General features: G+C 43.8%; 1 protein-coding gene across 31 annotated transcripts in view; it reads left to right on the top strand.

The window, feature by feature from the left end:
* Positions 1-20,587, top strand: part of MAGI1 (membrane associated guanylate kinase, WW and PDZ domain containing 1) — a 554,446-nt gene that overhangs the window by 344,994 nt on the left and 188,865 nt on the right. The window contains exon 1 of one of the 31 annotated variants that reach the window (XM_014578800.3): positions 14,850-14,988. The exons of the other annotated variants lie outside the window; for them this stretch is intronic. Coding sequence (XP_014434286.2) covers positions 14,883-14,988 — 106 coding nt within the window. The 5' untranslated portion in view covers positions 14,850-14,882. Of the gene's footprint in view, positions 1-14,849; positions 14,989-20,587 lie in introns of those variants that run through there. 31 annotated transcript variants of the gene reach the window in all.

The following is a 20,587-nucleotide window of genomic DNA, read 5'->3' as shown; positions in this document are numbered from 1 at the left end:
CAGGTCTAGTTCTAGACATTCTCATAGTCAACAGTAGATGAGATAGAATTTGGTGTAATGTGCAGCCAGTGGGGTTTCTAATGCATGAATTAAGCAAGTGCCTTTCTGGCTCTCATGAGGACTAATGCAACACATATAAATGGGGAGAGGCTATGGATTGCTACGGGTTATACGGTAAGCTCTTTGGAGCAGGGACCAGCTTTTTGTTCTGCTTGCTCAACACGAAGCACAGTGGGTCCCTGGTCCACATGACTAAGATGGTACTGCAGATCTAATAACAATAGTATGAGCCTCATTTTAATTCGCAGCAACCATTTTTTCTACTGTCATATGCAAACAGTCTGTCTGAAATGAGACAAATATACCCAACATTCTCTAATTTAAAAAATGCCAATATAAAAGAGCCTGTCTTGCTTTAAAAAAAAAAAAGAAACCGTAGAAATCTTCCTCTGTTGCACTTCTCGGGACTCTGTATTGAAACCCAGATCCCATTTGTTCTACTGTATGAATGGCTTACTCTACCATACCCTGCAGCTCGTCCTCCGTTACTAAAGATATCTGTTGTTTGATATAATCTTGTTGGACACGTAGCTGTTGACTAGCCGTCTTGGGTTTTGGTGGAGGTTGTGAGAGTGTGAGCAGGTATAACTGGTAGGAGAGTGGAGTACCATCTTTTTTAAATATATTAATGGAGAGGGCTTTTTCTTTAAGAAAAGGCTACCATCAGGGTATTTTATATATTCATTTATTCATCTGTTTATTTATTTAAACAAACACAAGATGACCCAGTCATGCTCTCCTGTGCAGTTAATGGGATCTGTGATTGCCTAGCTGAGTGAAGAATTAGACCTAAAGACAAAGGCAAAAAGCATCATCTTTGTGTTTTTATGTATAGTTCAGTCAGGATTATTTCGTGGGTTTGTATCTAACATGATAATTTATAGGGAGGAGAGCAAATTTCAGGGACCTGATTCGATTGCCATTATAGTCTATGGAAAGATTGGTATTGACGTTACGGTGTTGAATCCGACCTTAAGTACATCGTTATAATCCACATTTCGCTTGTGCAGAACCTTCAACTCTTTATTTTGATGCTCCCATATCACTGCAAAGAATGGCTGAGACTTTCTGTGGCAAGGAACTGTATTTGTGTGAATAGAGCATTGAACAGAAACTCTAGAGACCAGAGTTTTGCCACTAGCTGCTTGGCCAAATCACTTTATTGTTTTTCCACGTTTGTTTCCACCTGAGTAACACTACTGAGCTCCTTTGTCAAGTGTTTTGAGATCGATGGATTACAATACTCTTTATAAGGGCTTAGTGTTTCAGGAAAGCTAGCTAAAACAGTGAGCAGTGCTGCATTGATACAAAATAGGTGCCCGCCTCCAATCTGCACACATGGATGTGTATATCTGTGGATATAAAGCAGATATGTGGATTTATAGGCTCTAACAGTGAGCTTTTCAATACGTGATGTGTAGCATAGCAAACTGAACTGGGAAAATTCCCTGAGGATATGAAAAATGGAAAAAAAAATTGTTGAGTGATTAAACTGATCAGAATTAGGAATAGGTATTAACTTTAGCCTGTTCAGTTCTGTTTCACTTAATGAAAATAGTTTTAACTTAAAGTGTAACTTATTGTTTTCTAAAGAATTTTAACAAAGCATAGAGTACTTAATAAGAATTAATGAAATTGTATGATAGTAACATAGCAGTGGGCAGTATGTGGCCCGCAGGCCTGACATGGTTCACCGCTGTTAGCCCTTGGCGAGCTGCCAGACGCTTTATTTACCTGCCCATCTGGAGATACGGCCGCTCACAGCCAATGTTCCCTCTAATTTTTTCCATCCATGTGCAGAATACATTTTGTTTTGTGCACAGAGGTGGCTGTGCACCACCAGTGGCCATACATGTTGCTGGCTGCTGCAGTCTGTGGGCGCTCTGTTAATCCACCTGAACAGCACCCGAATCTCTCCTGGGTGGCCACCCAAGTTCACAGTTTACAGGGAACACTGTTTGCGGCTCCCATTGGCTGCAGGATGTTGATCTCAGACAGTGGGAGCTGTGGGAAGAGTCACAGGTGGAGTTACTGCTTTCCACAGCTCTCATTGGCCAAGAACAGTGAACTGCGGCCAATGGGAGCTGTGAGCAGCCATAGCTGTGGAGGCACCGGTAAAGACAGCATCCGGTGGTCTGCCAGAGGCTAACCTTGGTAAATCGTGTCTGGACTGTGAGCTGCTTGTTGCTCACCCCTGTAGTAACACCTAAAAGCCAAGGCCCCATTGTGCTAGGCACCACGTAAGACAATAGTCCCAGGTCTGTAAACCTTGCAAAATAAGAGTAAAATAATAGACAATGGCTGGGAACACCAAACGGATGGGAGGAGTGTAGACAAACAAGGAGACAATACTGGTGAGCACACGAAGCACTGGTCACAGCAGATGAGCTGCTCTAACACATTTTCAATACAGGGGCATGTTCCCTTCACAAACTAACTAAAAATTCCCCAGGAAACAGAATCCCATCAGTAATCGGTAAAGCCAGGCAGACTTTGCCTTCCATAAAGGCCTTGCTACCCATAAAGCTGCTGAGTTTTCTGGGCTTTTAGGAAGAGCAATGCTAATTACCCTTCAAGGGTGAGATACTCTTCTCGGCTCTTGCAATCCCATATGTCTGAAGGGCAATGACAGCATTTACTGCAATTTGGTGGCTAGAATCAGCTGTTGTTTTTGTTACTGAGCCTGGTGTGGATATGTAGTTTGCTGCCTGACGTCCTTCATTTTCAGCAGCATTGCAGTGCAAAGTTAACTGGGATGAGGGCGACAGGTTTACAACCATAGTGAACGGGTGTTCACATTCCTGCGTAGAATTGCATGCCTGTGGGCTTTGAGATACAACTTCATGGCTGTCCTTACTTTAATAAGGCTATGTCTACACTGCACAGTTATTTTGGAATAAGCTATTGGTGAAGGGCTATTTCGAAGTAGCAGAAGTGGAGCATCTCTACCTGCCTTATTTTGAAATAACTATTTTGGAATAAACTTAAAAACCAGCAAATAGTCTGGTAGCACTTTAAAGACTAACAGCACATGTAGATGGTATCATGAGCTTTCGTGGGCAGTGCCCGCTTCTTCAGATGACCAGAATGTCATCTGAAGAAATGGGCTATGCCCACGAAAGCTCATGATACCATCTACATGTGCTGTTAGTCTGTACAGGATAAATGTGAAAAATAACAAATAGTCTGGGAGCATTTTAAAGACTAACTCGGCTACGCCCTGAAACTTTATTTCGGAATAGGCATTATTCTTCGTAGAATGAGGTTTACAGAAGTTGGAATAAGCCATCTGTTATTTCGAAATTGTTTAGAAATAACGGAATTGCTGAGTAGACGCTTGCATAGTTATTTCGGAATAACAGCCGTTATTCTGAAATAACGTTGCTGTGTAGACACACTTTAGGGGGGGCTTTTTGACTGAGGCATTGCAAGTCTGACAATGGGTTAACAGATGGAACCTGACAGTGAAAAGAGCCTGGGCTCAAATTTACTGAATATTTTAATGTTGTCTTGTCATGAGGGAGATGGAGGCCCCTCCCCCCAAAATTAACCCCCAAGCTTATTTCCAAAGAAACATTACACACCATCATTCATTACCTTCTTAAAATGTAACAGTGTTTGCACTTTATTTTTTTCAAAATACAATAAACAGCTGGAGCTGGAGGGGAAAAAGCCAGCCCTGAGTTTCTTTTGTGTTCCTCAATTCATGTAGTTCTGAAAAGAAAATGTCAAACCACCTGGGTTTGCTTTTATTTATTTTTAAAGTTGCACTTTGCAGCAAGAAATATACCACTCGTTCCATTTTCTGAGCCTCTGCCTCTCCCCTAGTTTTGGTTGAAAGCAATGCCTTTTTGGTAGAACAGCAAACAAAAGAGTTAGGACCCGACCCCCAGTTGTGGTGAGCCCCATTAATTTACACCTGCCAAAGATGTTGCCCTTAACATGCTTGAAGTATGCAGGCTAAGGATGTTAGTCGACTAGTCCACTAGTTCTTATCCGATAAGCATTTGCTTATTGGATAGTCTGTCAACTAGTTGTCTAGTCAATTCCCGTCCCCCCACCGTCCCCCGCTGCCTCTATATGAGAGAGGCAGTAAAGGGGAGGGGGAAGAGGTACTTCAAGGCAGCAGTGCCACAGCTGAGCCGCGGATCAGCTGTGTGGTGCTGCCGCTTTGAAACCCCAAGGCGGCGTTTCAAAGGAGCAGCTGCTGCACAGCTGATCCGCGGCCCAGCTGTGCAGTGCTTCCCCTTTAAAACGCCAAAGCACGGAGCCCGGGGTCAGCTGGGGACTCCACAACTAACCCTGCGTTCCGAATGGCATTTTCCTGGGGTCAGCCAGGGCTCAGCTGTGCTGTGGCTGCCCCTTTGAAATGCCACCTCTGAGTTTGAAAGGGGCATCTCCACGTGGAGCTCGGGGTCAGCTGGGGACTTCCCAACTGACCCCGGGTTCTGGTGTAATGTTGCGTGGAGCCCAGGATCACCTGGCGAGTCCCCCACTGATCCCAGGCTCTATGGCTTTGAAATGCACAGGAGCCCCATCTGGGGACTTCTGTACATTTCAAAGCAGGCACCCGCATGCTACCCGGAGTCAGCGGGACTTCCCGCCGGCCCTGGGCTGTACGTGGAGTTCCGCGTTCCTCCTTTGACATGTACAAGAGCCCCCCGGAGGAGGAATGCAGAAGTGCCTATCGAATAGTCAATGGAAATTCCATCAACTACTCGACTAGTTAGTTAACCGCATTTTAACATCCCTAATGCAGGCAGATGTCAAGGGTAAGTGCCAGATTTTAGAGGCTGTATTCACTGTTGATGAAAAAGATTAAGTGTAAGGTCTACATTTGCCCTAAGACAGGGGTGGGCAAGATACCTCTCGCGGGCCGGATCCAGCCCACCAACCGCTGGATCTGGCCAGCGGACGCCTCTCCCGGGACCCTGAGGCACGCAGCAGCACCTGTTCTAAGTGCAGGGCTGCTCCTTGTGACTCTACTCTGCAGGGAGGGGGAGGCTTCGGGTGATCTCCCCAGCCACAGCCCAATCCTCAGCTCCTATTGGTCGGACACAACCAGCCAATAGGAACTGACCCCAGCCAATCTCTCAGCTCCTATTATCCAGAAACAACCAGCCAATAGGAGCTGAGATATTGGCCTAGGTGATGGGGGCAGCATAAATCTCTCCTCCGTCTTGGAGCGAAGAGCCACGTGAAGGGTGCAGGCTGCATTTTCTGTGCTCTGGGGCTGCAGCAGGCCGGGAATCCAGTCTGTCTTGGGAGTGCTGCAGAGCTGTTGGCTGGGAGATGCTTAGGTAAGCGCCTCCCAGCCAGAACTTGCCTCTGGCACCCCTGCCCCTCCTGCACCCCAACTTCTTCCCCCAGGTCAACTTCCAAACCCTCTGCATGCCCCCTGCACCAGGTCACAACTCCCTCCCAGACCCTGCACTCCCTGCTCTGTACCCCCTCCAATGTCCCTCCCCCAGGCTAGAATCCTCTCCTGCACCCCCATTCCCTCCCTGACACTACACACCAATCCCCTGATCCAAGTCACAACCCCCTCCTTCCTCCCCAACTCCCTTTCAGACCACACACTGTCTCCTGCACCCCAATCCCTTACCCCATACACTCTTCTGCACTCAGCCTGCATCCTAGACCCCGCACCTCCTCCACAGAAAAGTCCAGCCCTTGACCACTTTCCAAAATTTTGGAGTGGTCCCCCCACCAGAAATGATTGCCCACCCCGCTCTACGACATATGCATGGGACTCCCATTGGAAGTCTCCTGTGACATCTCAGAGCAAAGTTTGACTCCAACGGGAATACAAGTTCATGTTGTATCATAGGGCCAGCTCCTCACCTCGTGTGAGCCCACATATCACCATTGATTTCAGTTGAGCCTTGCCAGTTTTACCCCGTAGATTTGAGTCATCTCAGTTTGCGCGTCAGCAATCTCAGTTCGCATGCCTTCGTCTCATGTTTCCTCAATATGTTAACGTAGGAACTGTTGTAAACTGAACCCCATACGTCACTGACTAACACACCTTCAGAGACACATGATTGCTCGTCCGTGCCTCAGTTTACTTTGATGTGAGTGGTGCTCTCTAGCTAGTCCAAACCAAACCCATACATTAACAATATTCATGTCTGTGCATCGCTGATGCAAATGAAAGCAGGCTTCCTTTTAATCGCTTTGAGTGGTTTTCATGTTCTAAGGCCGATTGTTTATACGGAAGGCATGACTGTGCCAAAAACTACGCAACACAGGAAAACCGATGAGCCCTTTCCTGCTTTTCACCCTCCCTAATCATGTGAGAACAAGGAGACGCTGCAATAGTAGGCCAGTGTATTGAGAACAAACCAGACGATAGACTTGGTGCAATGTAGTCACAATCTGAGAGAGGCTGGACCACAGAAGTAAATAGTGAGACTTGAAGGGCCAGGGGGATTTGGGGATTACTGCTGACACTTATAGCAGCAATGTGAGATCTAAAATCTATCCATTTCAAGGGCAGTACCACACCAATTACACTGGTACGTATACTTCAAGGTGTAAGGTGACCTGTGGGAGTTAAAAAAGAATTGTTTGCCTTCATCTCTAGTATTTTGCAGTCAGCCAGATACACTGTTAACTGTGGGTGGGTTAAAGGTGGATTACATTTCCTTTCTGCTGACAGTAAGGCAAATTCGGTGCAGATATTGGAAAGATTGTGCACCCGAGGTCATATAAAATACCCCCCCCCCTAAAATCTTCCCATTCACTTGGGTAATTTGCACCCCCAGATTTTTGCAAAATGAATTTAAATGTATATGTTTACATATATAGATACAAAGTCCAGCTTTGGAAACATTTCTGAGAAAATTCATCTCTGCATGCACAGAATACAGTATTAGTTTTCTAAATTCACCATTTCAAAATGTGTAAATCCAAAAGCACTCTTGTTTTAGGCTTGCTGTTAAGCAAAATCATCTTTTTTTTTAAATGTGTACACTTTCAGAACACTTTATATGAACCATAAAGGGATGTGGAAACTTCAAATGTCCCAGTTTTCATATTTGATTATAATTATTGGCCCCAGTTGTATGCATATACTGAAAACAAATGTCTTGTCTAGTAAGCCTATTTTTAAAGTTCATATTAGATCAATATTTGAAATATTTGTTTGAGCTCAATACAGGAATAACTGGATGAGATTATCTCACCTGTGTTATACACATAGTCAGACTCTGATTGTTTCTGCTGGCCTTAAACTCTATGAACATGAAAACTAAAGCAATGGTTAACCGTGAAGATTCTCACAATTTCCAGACCAAAGTGAATATGGCTATTCAGAATTTTGCTTTAATTTAGGGAACTCTGGTAATTGTCACCCGAGAGAAACAAACTTTGCCCTCCAAAGGGTATAGGTTTGTGCTAGAAAGAATATAGATGCAAAAGAAATACTTAACCAGCAGCTTGTGAGCTACCGTTTTTTAGAATTGCAAAGGTACCTAATTCCCCCTCTCCCTCAAACAAAGTGAACAATACGTCCCATTTTAAGAATCTGAGAGTAATTGGAAATTCTCCCTGCTGCTAGCCAGATTCAGAGGGGGGAAGGGGGAAGAGGTTCTGCTTCATCAACACAGCTCTGTGGGGGAAGTGGGTTCCAACAGCTCTTTCCTGAACTTGCATTTCCAGAGAGGATTAATGGCAACGTTTACATTTTTCTCCCCCCTCATTCCTTTTCACCCCGGAATATGTGGTGAATATTATTATTGGGTTACACAGATACTGTGAATGCCGAGGAAACAATGCGGTGTTTTGTGCCAGTGTAGTCCTCCTTGATTGGAGCGCGCTTCAGGAGTGCTACAGTCTAGGACTTCTAACAATCCCTGCTGAGGAATGTCTCAGTGGGGATTTCTGAAGTATTGTAATGTGTTCCCAGCAGCAAGTGACCACACAGGAAAAAATGTAAAATCAGTTTGTCCTTCCTCAAGGTGTTTTTAATACAAATAGCTGAGGTGCAAAGATGCCTTCAGTTATCTTTCAGTAGAATTGCAGTGAAAGGAATTTAAAATTTGGCCAATGAGGAGGGTGGAGATTAATGCTTTTTCCTCATTGTGCATCCAGTCCTGTCTCGGTTGTTGCTAGTGGTGCTGGGATTTGGCTCTATCTCAAGACTAACTCCAGATTAATTTTTAAAAAGGGTGACTTGTGTGGCAATTGTTAGCCTGCATTATCTATCTTGATGGTGGGAATCTGTGAGGACATTTTGAGAGCTTAGTGAAGTCACCAACCAAAGTGCAGAGATCATAGAGAGAATGCACCTTGTTCCAGATTTAATATCAGGATTTGGCTTCCGCAAAGCAGAAACCTCAGCTCCCTTTTGGTGCAGTTTTCTTACAACGGTGGGAGTATGGTGGTCTATGGAGGGAAGGAAGGTGTTTCAAGCCATCTCCTCCAGCCTCAACTTCCAAGCCTCTGATAAGAATGGTTGCCTGAGAAGTTAGGAGTGAAGTCCTTTCCCTGGTGTGTCCTGCTGCTAAAGGAGTCTGGGGTATGGGAAGTGGCTTCAAACCTATCTCCCACTGCCTCTTAAATCAGCATGAGGGAAGGAGGCATTTAGTGAATTCCTCTTTGGCCACTGAGGGGCTTTGGAGCTCGTGTGAGACAGGCGGGCACTGCGGAAATGCAATGGGTTGAGCGTCTGTCCATGCGGGTCCCACTTTTGGTGCACATGTGAAATCAGATCCTTTTGGCCACTACTGTCTATTGGAGCTGGTACATGTGGCTTTAAGGTCCTCCTTATGCTCTGTGGGCATGCAGAGAGAAATGCGCCCCGATTGCCTTTCAGTGGTGTCTTACTGCCAGTGGGAAAGTGAGGGCAGCTAGCTGTGTGTGTGTGTGTGTGTGTGTGTGTGTGTGTGTGTGTGTGTGTGTGTGTGTGGACAGCTAGCACTCTTGTGTGTGGGGGGGGGAGGCAGCTAGCACTGTGTGTGTGCGTGTGTGTGTGTGTGTGTGTGTGCGCGCACGCGCAGTGGCTTAGTGGGAAAGTGAGGGCAGCTAGCACTCTCTCTCTCTCTCTGTGTGTGTGTGTGTGTGTGTGTGTGTATATGGACGGAAAGTGACATTGAAAGTGATGCTAATGAATATAAATCAGTAGCTGGAATTTGGGAAGATTGATAAGGGAAACAAAGGGAGGCAAGGAGAAATTTGTGGCCAGCAGAGTTAAGGACAGTCAGAAGTTTTTGAAGTGTATTGGGAACAAAAAGAATCCCTATAAGGGCACTGGTCCATTACTAGAAGGAAATGGTAAAATTATCAGTAATATCTCAGAGAAGACAGAACTGTTCAGTAAATACTTTAGTTCTGTAAATGGTGAAAAAAAACACCTCAGATAATGTTGTCTCAATTGGATAGCGCCCTTTCCATTCTGCTAGCATCTCAGGAGGATGTTACACAACCGCTAATAAAACTAGACATTTTAAAATCAGCACGTCTGGTTAACTTCCCCCCTCCAAGAGTTTTAAAAGAGCTGGCTGATGGGGCGTGTGGATTTTCAATAAATCTTGGTACACACAGGAAGTTCCTCAAGAGTGAAAGAAAGCTACTGTTGTACCAACTTTTAACAAGAGTAAACAGGGTGACCCTGGTAATTATCAGCCTGTCCGTCTGACGTCAATCCTGGGTAAGATAATAGTAGACAAAAAGGAAACAATAAAGAATTAAAAGCGAGTTATTGGTGCTAATCAACCTGGATTTATGGAAATTAGAGCTGTCAAATTAACTTGATCTCTTTTTCAACGAGGTTACCTGTTTGATGATAATGTTGATATAATATTGTTGAGACTTTCTGAAAGGCATTTGACTTGGTACTGCACAACATTTTGATTAAAAACATTAGAACACTATAAAATAACATAGCACACATTAAATGGATTGAAAGCTGGCTAACCGATGGGTTTCAAAATAATTATAAACAGGGATCATTACTGACTGATTGTGTTTTTAGTGGGGTTCCTAGGAGTTTGATTCTTGGACCTATATTATTAGAATTTTTATCAATGACTTGGCAGAAAACATGAAATCCTCACTGATGACTTGCAGATGACACAGATTGAGGAGGGGATAAATAATGGTGAGGTTCACTCAGTAATAAAGTGATCTGAATTGCTTGATAAATGGGGCTCAAGCAAATAATATTTATTTTAATATGGATAAATGTAAATATATACATCTAGGAACAAAGAATATAGGCCAGTGTTTCTCAACCTTTCTTTTTTTTCTTTTTATAAAGTACCCCCTTTAAAAAAAAAAAAAAAGTACCCCCAGTACCTACAGTTTTCAGCTACACAACATTTTTTTTCTACCATTGCAACATATTTGTTTAACAACTTAATCGTAGCTGGGCGGGCAATGAAATTTTTGAGTGGAAAAAAAGAAAAAAAAATAAAGTGCTGTAAAACTTAAACAAAAATTCAGTTTTCTCCAAATTTCAGTTGTGTTGACATGCCCCCAGACTTCTCTTGAGTGCCCCTAAGGGTACTCGTACCACTGGTTAAGAAACACTGTTATAGGTCATATGACTGAACCTGTCCTGACAAGCAGTGCTTCTGAAAAAGGAATTGAGGTTGTAGTTGATCAGTGTTTCTCAAAGTGTAAAAGAATAAACGGACACAAAAATCAGATATCAGGAATGTTAATATACAAAAACCTGTAGGAGAACACTTCAATCTCCCTGGATACACAGTAGCAGATTTAAAGGTAGCTATCCTGCAACAAAAAAAACTTCATGAACAGACTTCAAAGAGTGATAGAAATTATCTTACCCATTACAAAGATAGCCTCCCCAATTATCACCTCTAATATCATTAGCTCACAGACATTTACCTCCCCCCCCTCCAACCCCCTTCTGTTCTGAAATGTGATTTGTCCTTTTCATATGTGTTCATTTTTTTTAATTGTATCCTTTGGTATATATGGTTGTGACAATTTTCTTCCACTTGATCTGAGGAAGTGGGTCTGGCCCACGAAAGCTCATCACTTAATAAACCATCTTGTTAGTCTTCAAAGTGCTACATAGTCCTGTTTTTTGTTTCAGACTTCAAAGAGATACTGCTGAGCTACAGTTCATCTGCAAATTTGACGCCATCAGTTTAGGATTAAACAAAGACTGTGAATGGCTAGCCAAGTACAAAAGCAGATTTTCCTCTGTTGGTTTTCACACCTCCACATCAGCTGCTAGAAGTGGGCCTCACCCTCCCTGACTGAATTGACCTCCTTGTCTCTAGCCTTACTCTTGATTGGTACTCTTTTCTTATGCCTATATATTTATACCTGTCTCTGGAATTTCCACTACATGCATCTGACGAAGTGGGTCTTTGCCCACAAAAGTTTATGCTCCAATAAATCTGTTAGTCTATAAGGTGCCACAGGACTCCTCGTCGCTTTTGCAGATTAAGACTAATACGGTTACCCCTCTGGTACTTGACACCATGCAGTGGGTGCTGTCAGGCTCCATACTCCATGCCTACGACCCCTTAGGGTAAACAAAGCAGCACAGGCCAGTTAGTGGCTTTCCTGAAGCACACCTGCGGAACACTCCGAGATAATCATATCAGCAGGGCAGTCGTGTGGCCAGAAGAGCTAACCCAATACTTGGATTTGTGGACAGGGATCTCTCAGATAGGTGAAAGGAGGTTATTTTACCTCTGTATTTGGCACTGGTGTGACCACTGCTGAAATACAATGCCCAGATCGAGTGCACAGTTCAGGGAGGGTGTTGATAAATTTGAGACGGTTCAGAGAAGAGCCATGAAAATAATCGCGGGTTTGAGCTCCTTGAGTCCATGTAGCTTAACAAAGAGAAGATGAAAGCGAGACTTGATTACAGTCTCCAAGTACCAACAGGGGCCGCAACTGAATAATGCACCTCTCGATCGAGCAAAGAAAGGTATAACACTAGCCGAGAGCTTGGAAGCTGAAGCTAGACTAATTCAGATCAGGTGTCATTTTTAATAGGGAGATTAGTTAATATCGTAACAACCCTAAGATTCATTGTGGGTTGTAATAGACAGGAGTGCTGACCAGCACACAGTGACTAAGGAGTTAAACTCAAGTAGCCAGAAGAACCAGTGGCATGCGGTGCTGAAATTTGAATTGTATAAGATTCCTTGCCTGTTTTGTGTGCGGCGGGAGGTGGGGGATAGAGTTAAACCAGGAGTTGAGAGACAGAGAATGATTTAAATCCGGGCAGGACTACCATGCCTCCAGAAAATTTGGGGCATGGAAATGGACTGAACCAAGAAAAGATTGAAAGTAAGTAAAGGGGGAAAAAGGGAATCTAGTTGTGATCAGGGTATTTTCTTTATTTTGTGGTTTGATTTGAACTGCTCTGTATGGATCTATGCCTCCCCTCCCCATTTACCATCTAAGCATTTTTTCCAGAGATTTTCTCTGTTTTTATTTGTTTCCCTTAGTTGCTCTGTAACATCTAGCAACCAAGTCTGCTTTATCAAATATGTCTTTTGTTTTGTAATAAAAATCACTTTTTGAAGGTGATGATTTGATTTGTGTGTCCTGGAAGGTTTGTCTGTGGGTGTGTATCTGTATCCTGAGACTGAGAGGTCGGCTATTAGACACTGCAGCTTGTTTTCCTCTTTTCTTTTTTTCAAGCTCTTTTAGGGCAAAAGAGCTGTGGGTACCCCTGGTGGGGGTGGGGTCAAGTGTTTGCCCCTGTTTTAGGGATACAAATCACTTGATAGTAGGAGTGATCCCCCAAAATCTGTGTTGTGATTCTGGGGGGAAATTTTGTATTCAGAGTCTGTAGTGGCAAGGTATACTGAGGCCTCCCCCCTCCTTCTGCACTCAGAGTGAGGAACAGCCTTGACTTGGATTCTCCATCATTGATGACTTTTACATTGAGATTGGGTGTTTCTCTGAAGGAGCTCCTGGAGGAGTTTTCTGCCAGGAATCCGACCAGAAAGACGATCGTTGTGCTGGGCTCCTCTGGCCTTGGTGTCTGACAGAACCTAGCTGCACGCCATGCCATTCTTCAGCTTTTGATTGTCCATTTGCTTTGGGTTGTTTCCCTTTGTGGCATTGCGTTTTGATTCATGTTTGAGGGCTCAGTGAGACTGCACCAGAATAGCAGCTTGTCCTGCATGTTTGGTCCTGCTCTGCATTCTGGGGCACCAGGTCACAGCACTGGTTGCCCCCGATACAATGATACTCCCCCAAATGCACAGTTCAAGTCCCCATCCTAGGCTGAATGACTCTGGAACAGCATTTGTCCTGGATACCCTGCAGCAGAGCTGAGGACAGAAATGTCAGGCCCCTGAGTTAGGTGGTGGGAAGGGACTGGCTCCCTGCCCTCCCAGGAGGGGCGGAGCCTTGGGCAGAAGGGGCGGGGCTGAGCCTAGTCTCTTCTAGCCACCCCTTCGGACAGCATGGGCCGAGCACTGCAGGTGTTCTGGCGGTGATTTAAAGGGGGCAGCTGCCCCCTCTGACCCTGTCTGTCGGTGGCTCTGCCCTGCAGCACTGCTCTGCACCTGCCCGACGCTCCTTGCTCAGGTGGCCGTAGCGAGTGAGGTGGCCATAGTCCCTGTCATCATGGGGTTCTTCATGTCCTGTGCTCCTCCTTTTCCCCCGGAGGAGGCCCTAACTCCCTGAGTGGCACTTAGCACATCTGTCTCCAGTCTCCACCCTGGCCAGGAGGCAAGGCCTTGAGAAAGAACAGGAAGAGGTGTAGGGATGTCACCACACACAGTGGCAGAGTTCCTGCATGTGTCCTGCGTGGTTGTGTGTGTGTGGGAGAACAGGAAGAGGTGTAGGGATGTTGCCACACACAGTGGCAGAATGTGTGTGTGTGTGTGTGTGTGTGTGTGTGTGTGTGTGTGTGTAAGTAGGGTGGCCCTATTCTCTGTCAAAGGCCAGGCCAAACCTAAGTAGGTGTTGCAACCACATGCATCAGGTGCAACCCTGGAGATTGGAGCCAGGCATAGGACAAGAACCGTAGGAACCGTTGCTGTGGAATGAGCTTTTCATTTTTGTGTTATTTATTTTTGTTGCATTGGTGAAAAAGCACAATCTCCGCTCAAAATCTTCCCCCAGCGGGTTGTGTTAGTCCCTCCTCCCCAAACACACACACACATTTTCTTTATTTAACTGAGGGGGGAAAAAATCAGGGCCTTTAGTTCTGACCCCCATCTAAAATAACTGTCTATTTGCTTTTTGAGACCAACTAAGGAAAAACCCCAGGGTTCAGTGCGAAGCTGCAGACCGACTAAGGACGTGCTGGTGGCTGGTAAACATTTCTTACTATGTCCGATTACTCCGGCCGGCATTCATCCGTGGCCTGCATCAGACTCATTGTTCACTAAAAAATCCACTTTCCTGCTCCCTCTCCCCCCACTGTTGAAGGTACAGAGAGTTTAGAAGCCGTTACCCTTCCCCAGACCTTTGCATTTCTTTTGTGCTTCAGAGGAATTTGCTTATAAGCAAACCTGCTTCTTCCCTTATGCTTTCCCTCCCTACCCTGATTTCTGTGTCTCACTCTAGGTGACGCCTTTAGGGTCCCAGTGTATATATTTCCCCCAGACTGTGGATTGTCAGGATCATGTGATTTTTCTCTCTCCGTGGGTGATGTGAAACCCTTGTTTATCCAAATGCCATGTGGAGGTGGGCGGGTGCTCGCCAGCAGGACAGAGGGACTGGATAAGATTGCCTCACACAAGAGCTGGAGTGTGAATAGCTCACATTGACTGAACTGTCTAACTGGGCAGGACAGCTAATTTGCTGTGCTTGTGGGCTTGATAAAAGAAGCAGCTGCTGGTAAGTGCTTGCTCAGATGCATGTAGATGAGACCGTGGACTGCCAAAGGGATCCAAGCAGACTTTTTTTCCTCCTTTCTACATTTCCTCCGGATTTTCTACCTCTTGCTCCCAGGAAGTTGCACTGAATCAGGTAAACGGGTTTAGTTCTTTCCTTGCGTTTTGTCATTCCTGGTCAGAATGACGGATGGATGGACGGATGAATGAATGAATGAATGGGCTCTGTGCAAGGATGTCAGGAGCCGCTACCTTGAGAACAGACAAATATTGTTGCTGATCTCTTCAAGCTGGCGGTCCTAATGGTTTTAAAACTGCAGCCATGTTCCACAGGCAGGTCCCCCCTGCCTCCCCCTTTAATTTTGCTGTGATCTAAATAAAGCTCCGTCCGGTATTTCTCATTTGTATCTGTCGATGCACCAGCCAGCCATGTTTTTCATGTGATTATCGGCTCCGTGCTAGTGCTTACGGAGAATACTGGGGGATGGGGGAGTCCTTTCAGTGTTAGGCCCTTTACAGCTTTTTTTTTTTTTTTTTTGGTCAGGGAAGAAAAAATATATCAACCATCTGCAGCTTGCATTTTGCAGGATGGGGGGAAAGGAAGAGCTATTTTTAAAGGGGTTTGCTTGGAAGGGGAGGGAGGCTGAGCGTTGATTGTCCCCATCCCCTCCCAAATGTGGCTGGTTTTGGTTAATAAGATGTTAGGATCCCCCCCCCCCCCAATCTGGCCTCCCATTTGCTTTATATTTTTAAAAAGTGTTGCTTGAATACAGCCGTGGCTCAGCTGGAGAAAATGGAGAAGCAGAAGGGATGAAAAGGATGGCCTTTTGTGTCATGCTCTATTGTGCGGCTTCCCCACCCCCCAAGGGTTTTGCTGGAGAGCACCAGCAGTTGTTAGTTAACTGCCCAGTGCCTGCAGAAACAGCCTCCCAGAGTGGAGGGGGCTAGAAAGGAGGCTGCTTACAATGTGAGAAGGGTGTTCAATGGGATTCAGAATCTGCTGCCTGGAAACCGTTGCACCGTTTAAGTCAATGTGCATCACCTGCAGGGATTAACCCTGTTTACCAACAAGTCTCTCTGCCCCTCCAGTTCCCTCTTGCTTGAAATAGCCCTGAGTTTCTATAACAAACTCCAATAAAAGTTTTGTGGAATGGCAGTGCTGTCTTTTTACGTTGCCTTGTGCCTTGGACTTCTGTTTGCAGACGGTGTTAGGAGGTTTCATTAACCCTCACTTCAAGGGTTGTTAATTACCAGGCTACCTCTTTCAAATTCCTGCCTGGAACTTCTGAATCTGATCACTCTGAATATTTTTAATACTCTCCATGCGGCAATTCCAAATGCATCTTTGTTCAGCGTTTGAATTATTTGGGGAAGAATGGTCGTCGCTAGGTGCCAAGGGTAGACTATACTTTTGGCACAGTAGAGGAATGATGGCTAATTTGGGGTCTGTGGCTGCTGGCTGTGTATCTGTGGATCAGCTCTTTTAACCACAAATAAAGTCAGCGCTTTCGTTTGGAATGAAGCTTCTTTATGCATAGCTGTTAATTTATCAAACAAAAACCCGTGTTGTGTGTCTAAGCCGGGTCTTTGTACGAAATTGTAGATCCTCTCTATGAAGTCTTAAGATTTGTGTATCTAATGAAAGCAACAAGGAGTTAATTATAATAAAATTATTAGTCTTTAAGGTGCCGCTGGTATCCTTGTTGTATTTGCTGAAATTGACAAACACGACTACCTCTGAAACCTGTGTATCTCTCATACTTTGATAGGTCTTGATTATTTGGGGGGAGGGGTTGCACCAGTGTAGCTATACCTATTGTAGCAGTAGCTCTCTGCACTGATGTGAAACAGGGCTTGCACGTCTGTTTCAAGCCCCTTCTCTTTGGCAGTAAGCTCACACCTGAAAATATAAATTTGGCTTTCAGCATTTTATCAGGTTGATTGTCATTGTATAGACTGGCTTGTGTGAGAATTCAGCTGCTTTGAGTTTGAGGATGTGTCTAAGAGCCAGTTTTATAATTCGGGTGTTAGTAGCTGGAAAGCCCTCAATACAGTATATATCTGGAGACCTGGCTGCCTGAGAGAGATGCCACCCCTCTCTGAATGCTATTTGTCTCACTTGTGGTCGATGATGATGCTCAAAGTCACAGACCTCCATTCCAAAGAGAATGAACTCGTGCCAAATATTTTCTGGGGACGCGGGGAATCCTTGACTCTGCAACATTCCTTTCTCCCCATCTTCTGTCAGTGCCTCCATTTGTTGTTCTTCAGGGATGCTGCAGGACTACTGTGCTTTCCTGTGTTCTGCTGAGGGACTAGGTGGGGGGATATGGTTTGATCAGAGAATGGAAGTTATGTTGTTTGCTGACATGATTTTGTGGATTGGGGCAGATGGAAATGGGCATGTAATTTCTTTTTTAATTCTTAGTTCGATACATATTTTAAAATATTTGTATAAGCACCTGAAATAGACCTATTGAATGAATAATAAATAATAATAATAAAATAACTAAACTTAGAACTGGGTATGAGTTGTCCGTCCTACAGCATTGGATTCCTAGGTATATGTTAGCAGTTTGTATTGAATGAAACTTGCTGCTGAAAACTCATCATTGTCTTGAAGGTTAATATACATTTTAATTGACTATTAACAAAAATCTGGTGTCTGATCGAGCATGTGTTAAATAGCAGCTCTTGAGTTTTATTTCTCTTTTAAATTCCTTTAATTTTTGCATGCCTTTTCTGCCTTGATTATCAAGGAAGAAATCAACTGGCAAGTCATGGGAAACAATAAAATTGACTATCCACAAATGCACATCATACAATAAAAAAGTTGAGAAAAAGAAATTGAATAAGTTATTCTTCCTTGCAAACTATACTCAGTTTTAATAAGCTTGAGTGTAATTAAAGAAGGCACTGTACTTTCAGATAGAGGAGTGATATCCCATTTGATGATGTTACTTTTTTCAAGTATTTCTCTTTTGTTTGCCTTACATGTTTGTGTATGGACAACATGATGCACTGATCAGTCTGTAATCTAGTGTGCTGCTGATTACTTGGACCCCACATGGACGAAACTGGCCTTCAGAGAGCATCTCTTCCTAGGTCCTGTAGGACAACATAGTCACATTCACCTAAATTTCATTGTAACAAAAGATTTGCTTTTCAAAATGCTCTATTCAAAATTCCTTGGTCATGCCTGAAAAAGAACTCCACAGATTTGCAGTTATAATTGTACATAAAGAAGACCTGCCATATAGCTTGCTGCTCTGCTTAAATTCCACAACTTAACCAGATAAGTTGTGATACCATCTGTTACATTTCACTGTCTGCAAAAATGGTTCCTTTCATAGAGTAAAACTCCATTAAGAGACGGAGGTTATCGGTATTTCCCTCCCTCCGAATGAACACAGCCTTCCTCCTCCATTTCCTTCTTACTGACTTCATGAAAGGATATCCCTTTCATTTGTTAAGGAGTGGGAGTTTTGAATCCTATGTTATCAAAGCCGTTAGAACAGAAGCATGAGTGAGTCTTAGGCAGTCTTGGAACAGAACAACAGAGGTATCTGAGTTTCTGGTTTTATTGATGGGGGTTCTTTCCTATTGGATTTTTTTTAAAGCAGTAGAGGTTAGTATTATGCTAGGGTTTCTGGAGTGTTCTTTGTAGTCAGTGGACACGGATAGCCCCTGTACAGTATGTGGGAAAGATACACGCCTGCTGTTCTCTGTGGAGGCTGTAATTCTTCAAGTTCATGCCAGTCGCTTCTTTTCAGTAACGTGTTTGTTCAGGGTCCTGAGCAGAAAGACTCACTGTAGAGAAAACCATGTATTGCACATCCTTGGTCAAGAAAACTGATTTTCTCTCATTACGGATTCCCATTGATCACCCTGGGTTTTAATGTTCATATATTGCATCAGTGCTCATGACCTGGAGATATAGATTAAGCAGGGTTCCTGCTCCTCCGCTTGCATTTTAGCTGCTTGCAATAAAAAGACTTGATAAATAAACCTCACACCGGGGAAATCAGCTTCATTCTTCTCTGAAACATTATCTACATGTAAATATCTGCATAAACATCAAGAAGTCCAGTGGCACCTTATAGACTAACAGATTTATTGGAGTATAAGCTTTTGTGGGCAAAGACCCAATTATAAGGTGCCACAGGACGTCTCATTGTTTATGCGGATTCAGACTATCACGGCTACCCCTCTGGTACATTTAACTATCTGGTGCCATTTTTTCTTAAAAGGCCAAGTAGAAAAGTATTTTCAGTCCCTGTCTAATGGGTCCTGTGTTTGCATTAGGTGAAACAATGGGAGCTCTAGTCAGTGTTGCCCTGCTGGAACTAAACCTTTTTTATATTTTCCCATGAAGCAACTGCGAACAATATGGAGGATTCGAGGCGCGTAGGGCAAGGCAAGCCACGAGAGTTCCACTGCACACCCTGCAGATCATGATCATAAAATATTAAACCAAACCTTGCAGATCAGAGCTGCCTTCTCACATGGAACAAGCACATTTCCCCCCGTTAAGTCCTCTGCAAGTTGTTTGAATACAAATATTTGTAAGCTCTGATTAAGAAGGACAACTGGCAGGGCCTTGGTTGACAGGAATGGTGTCTCGGAATTTTGGATCAGGTTTCGTGAGGAAAACATAGTAATAGTGTATTCACAGGAGCATGCGGGACACTCGTTTTCAGGTGGTTTACAACATAATCAGTTTGCCTTCATATTTGTGCTAACTGAGGAGTATAGCTCTCTTCCATCTAGCCAATTTAGTGGTTTAGCTAGCACAGCAGTTTTCTCCCCTGAAGTTTTAACAATTTCTCTACACGGATAAATTCTTTTTCATTCAATATTTCTCTTCATCCAGCATGTGAACTCAAAAGAACTATCTTGGTGCATTGTACGGTAAAGACCGTTTTAAGGTAATGGAGATCTGTTGACACCTTCTGTTTCCAATTGTTTTATTATAACAGCAGCTATTTTGCTCCATCTTGGCAGGCTATGATAAATGACTCATCAGGAGACAGAAACTTACATTGTGATGCAGTCACACAGAAAGATTTATTTCATAATATACATTATATCCCTTGGGCTTTGTATTGTTGTTGGCTTTTTATTTACGGTTGCCCTTGTAGGACTGCTAATTCCTGTTTATTAGACCAGTATGTCCTGAAAATGCAGTGTGATAGAAGCATGTAATTTATTGCATACAAACAGCTGCTTGGTACTACATGCTGTGCTATATGTGTCGTGTGGGCTATGATACCTGATGATAATGGCTAGACTGTTCCTGTTCTCTTTCTGTTCTTTTCCTGTGTTCCCCACTTCTACCCCAAGTTAATTTTTAAAACATTATTATCCATGCAACTATCAAAGCTAGGCCAATTCTTTACCAGGTTCTTTTCCTTATGTTTTGATCTTCCATCCCCTATCCTCTGTGTCTTTTAAATGAAAACCTTCAAGGATTGTCTTCTGTGTGTTTGTCCAATGTCCAGTATGGCACAGCCCTGATCCTGATTGGGGCTTGAGGATGCTCCATTGTACACATGTTAATTTATTATTACTACATTAGGTTTGAGTTGAGGATGGAATTCCACGGGCAATTAGAATTTCCTCGCTTTTTTCCCATTTCTATGTCTGCTATTATTTTAACGGTAGTTATATGTTTAACTTTCCCTCTCCTTTGTTAAGTAGAAGGCAGTAAGGTGTAGTGAAATTGAATATAAAGT

This window comes from Pelodiscus sinensis, chromosome 11, assembly GCF_049634645.1.
Source record: "Pelodiscus sinensis isolate JC-2024 chromosome 11, ASM4963464v1, whole genome shotgun sequence".
In the NCBI taxonomy this organism is placed as follows: Eukaryota; Metazoa; Chordata; order Testudines; family Trionychidae; genus Pelodiscus; species Pelodiscus sinensis.
The sequence above is the reverse complement of the archived record's forward strand: the minus strand, read 5'-3'. Positions and strand labels throughout refer to the sequence as shown.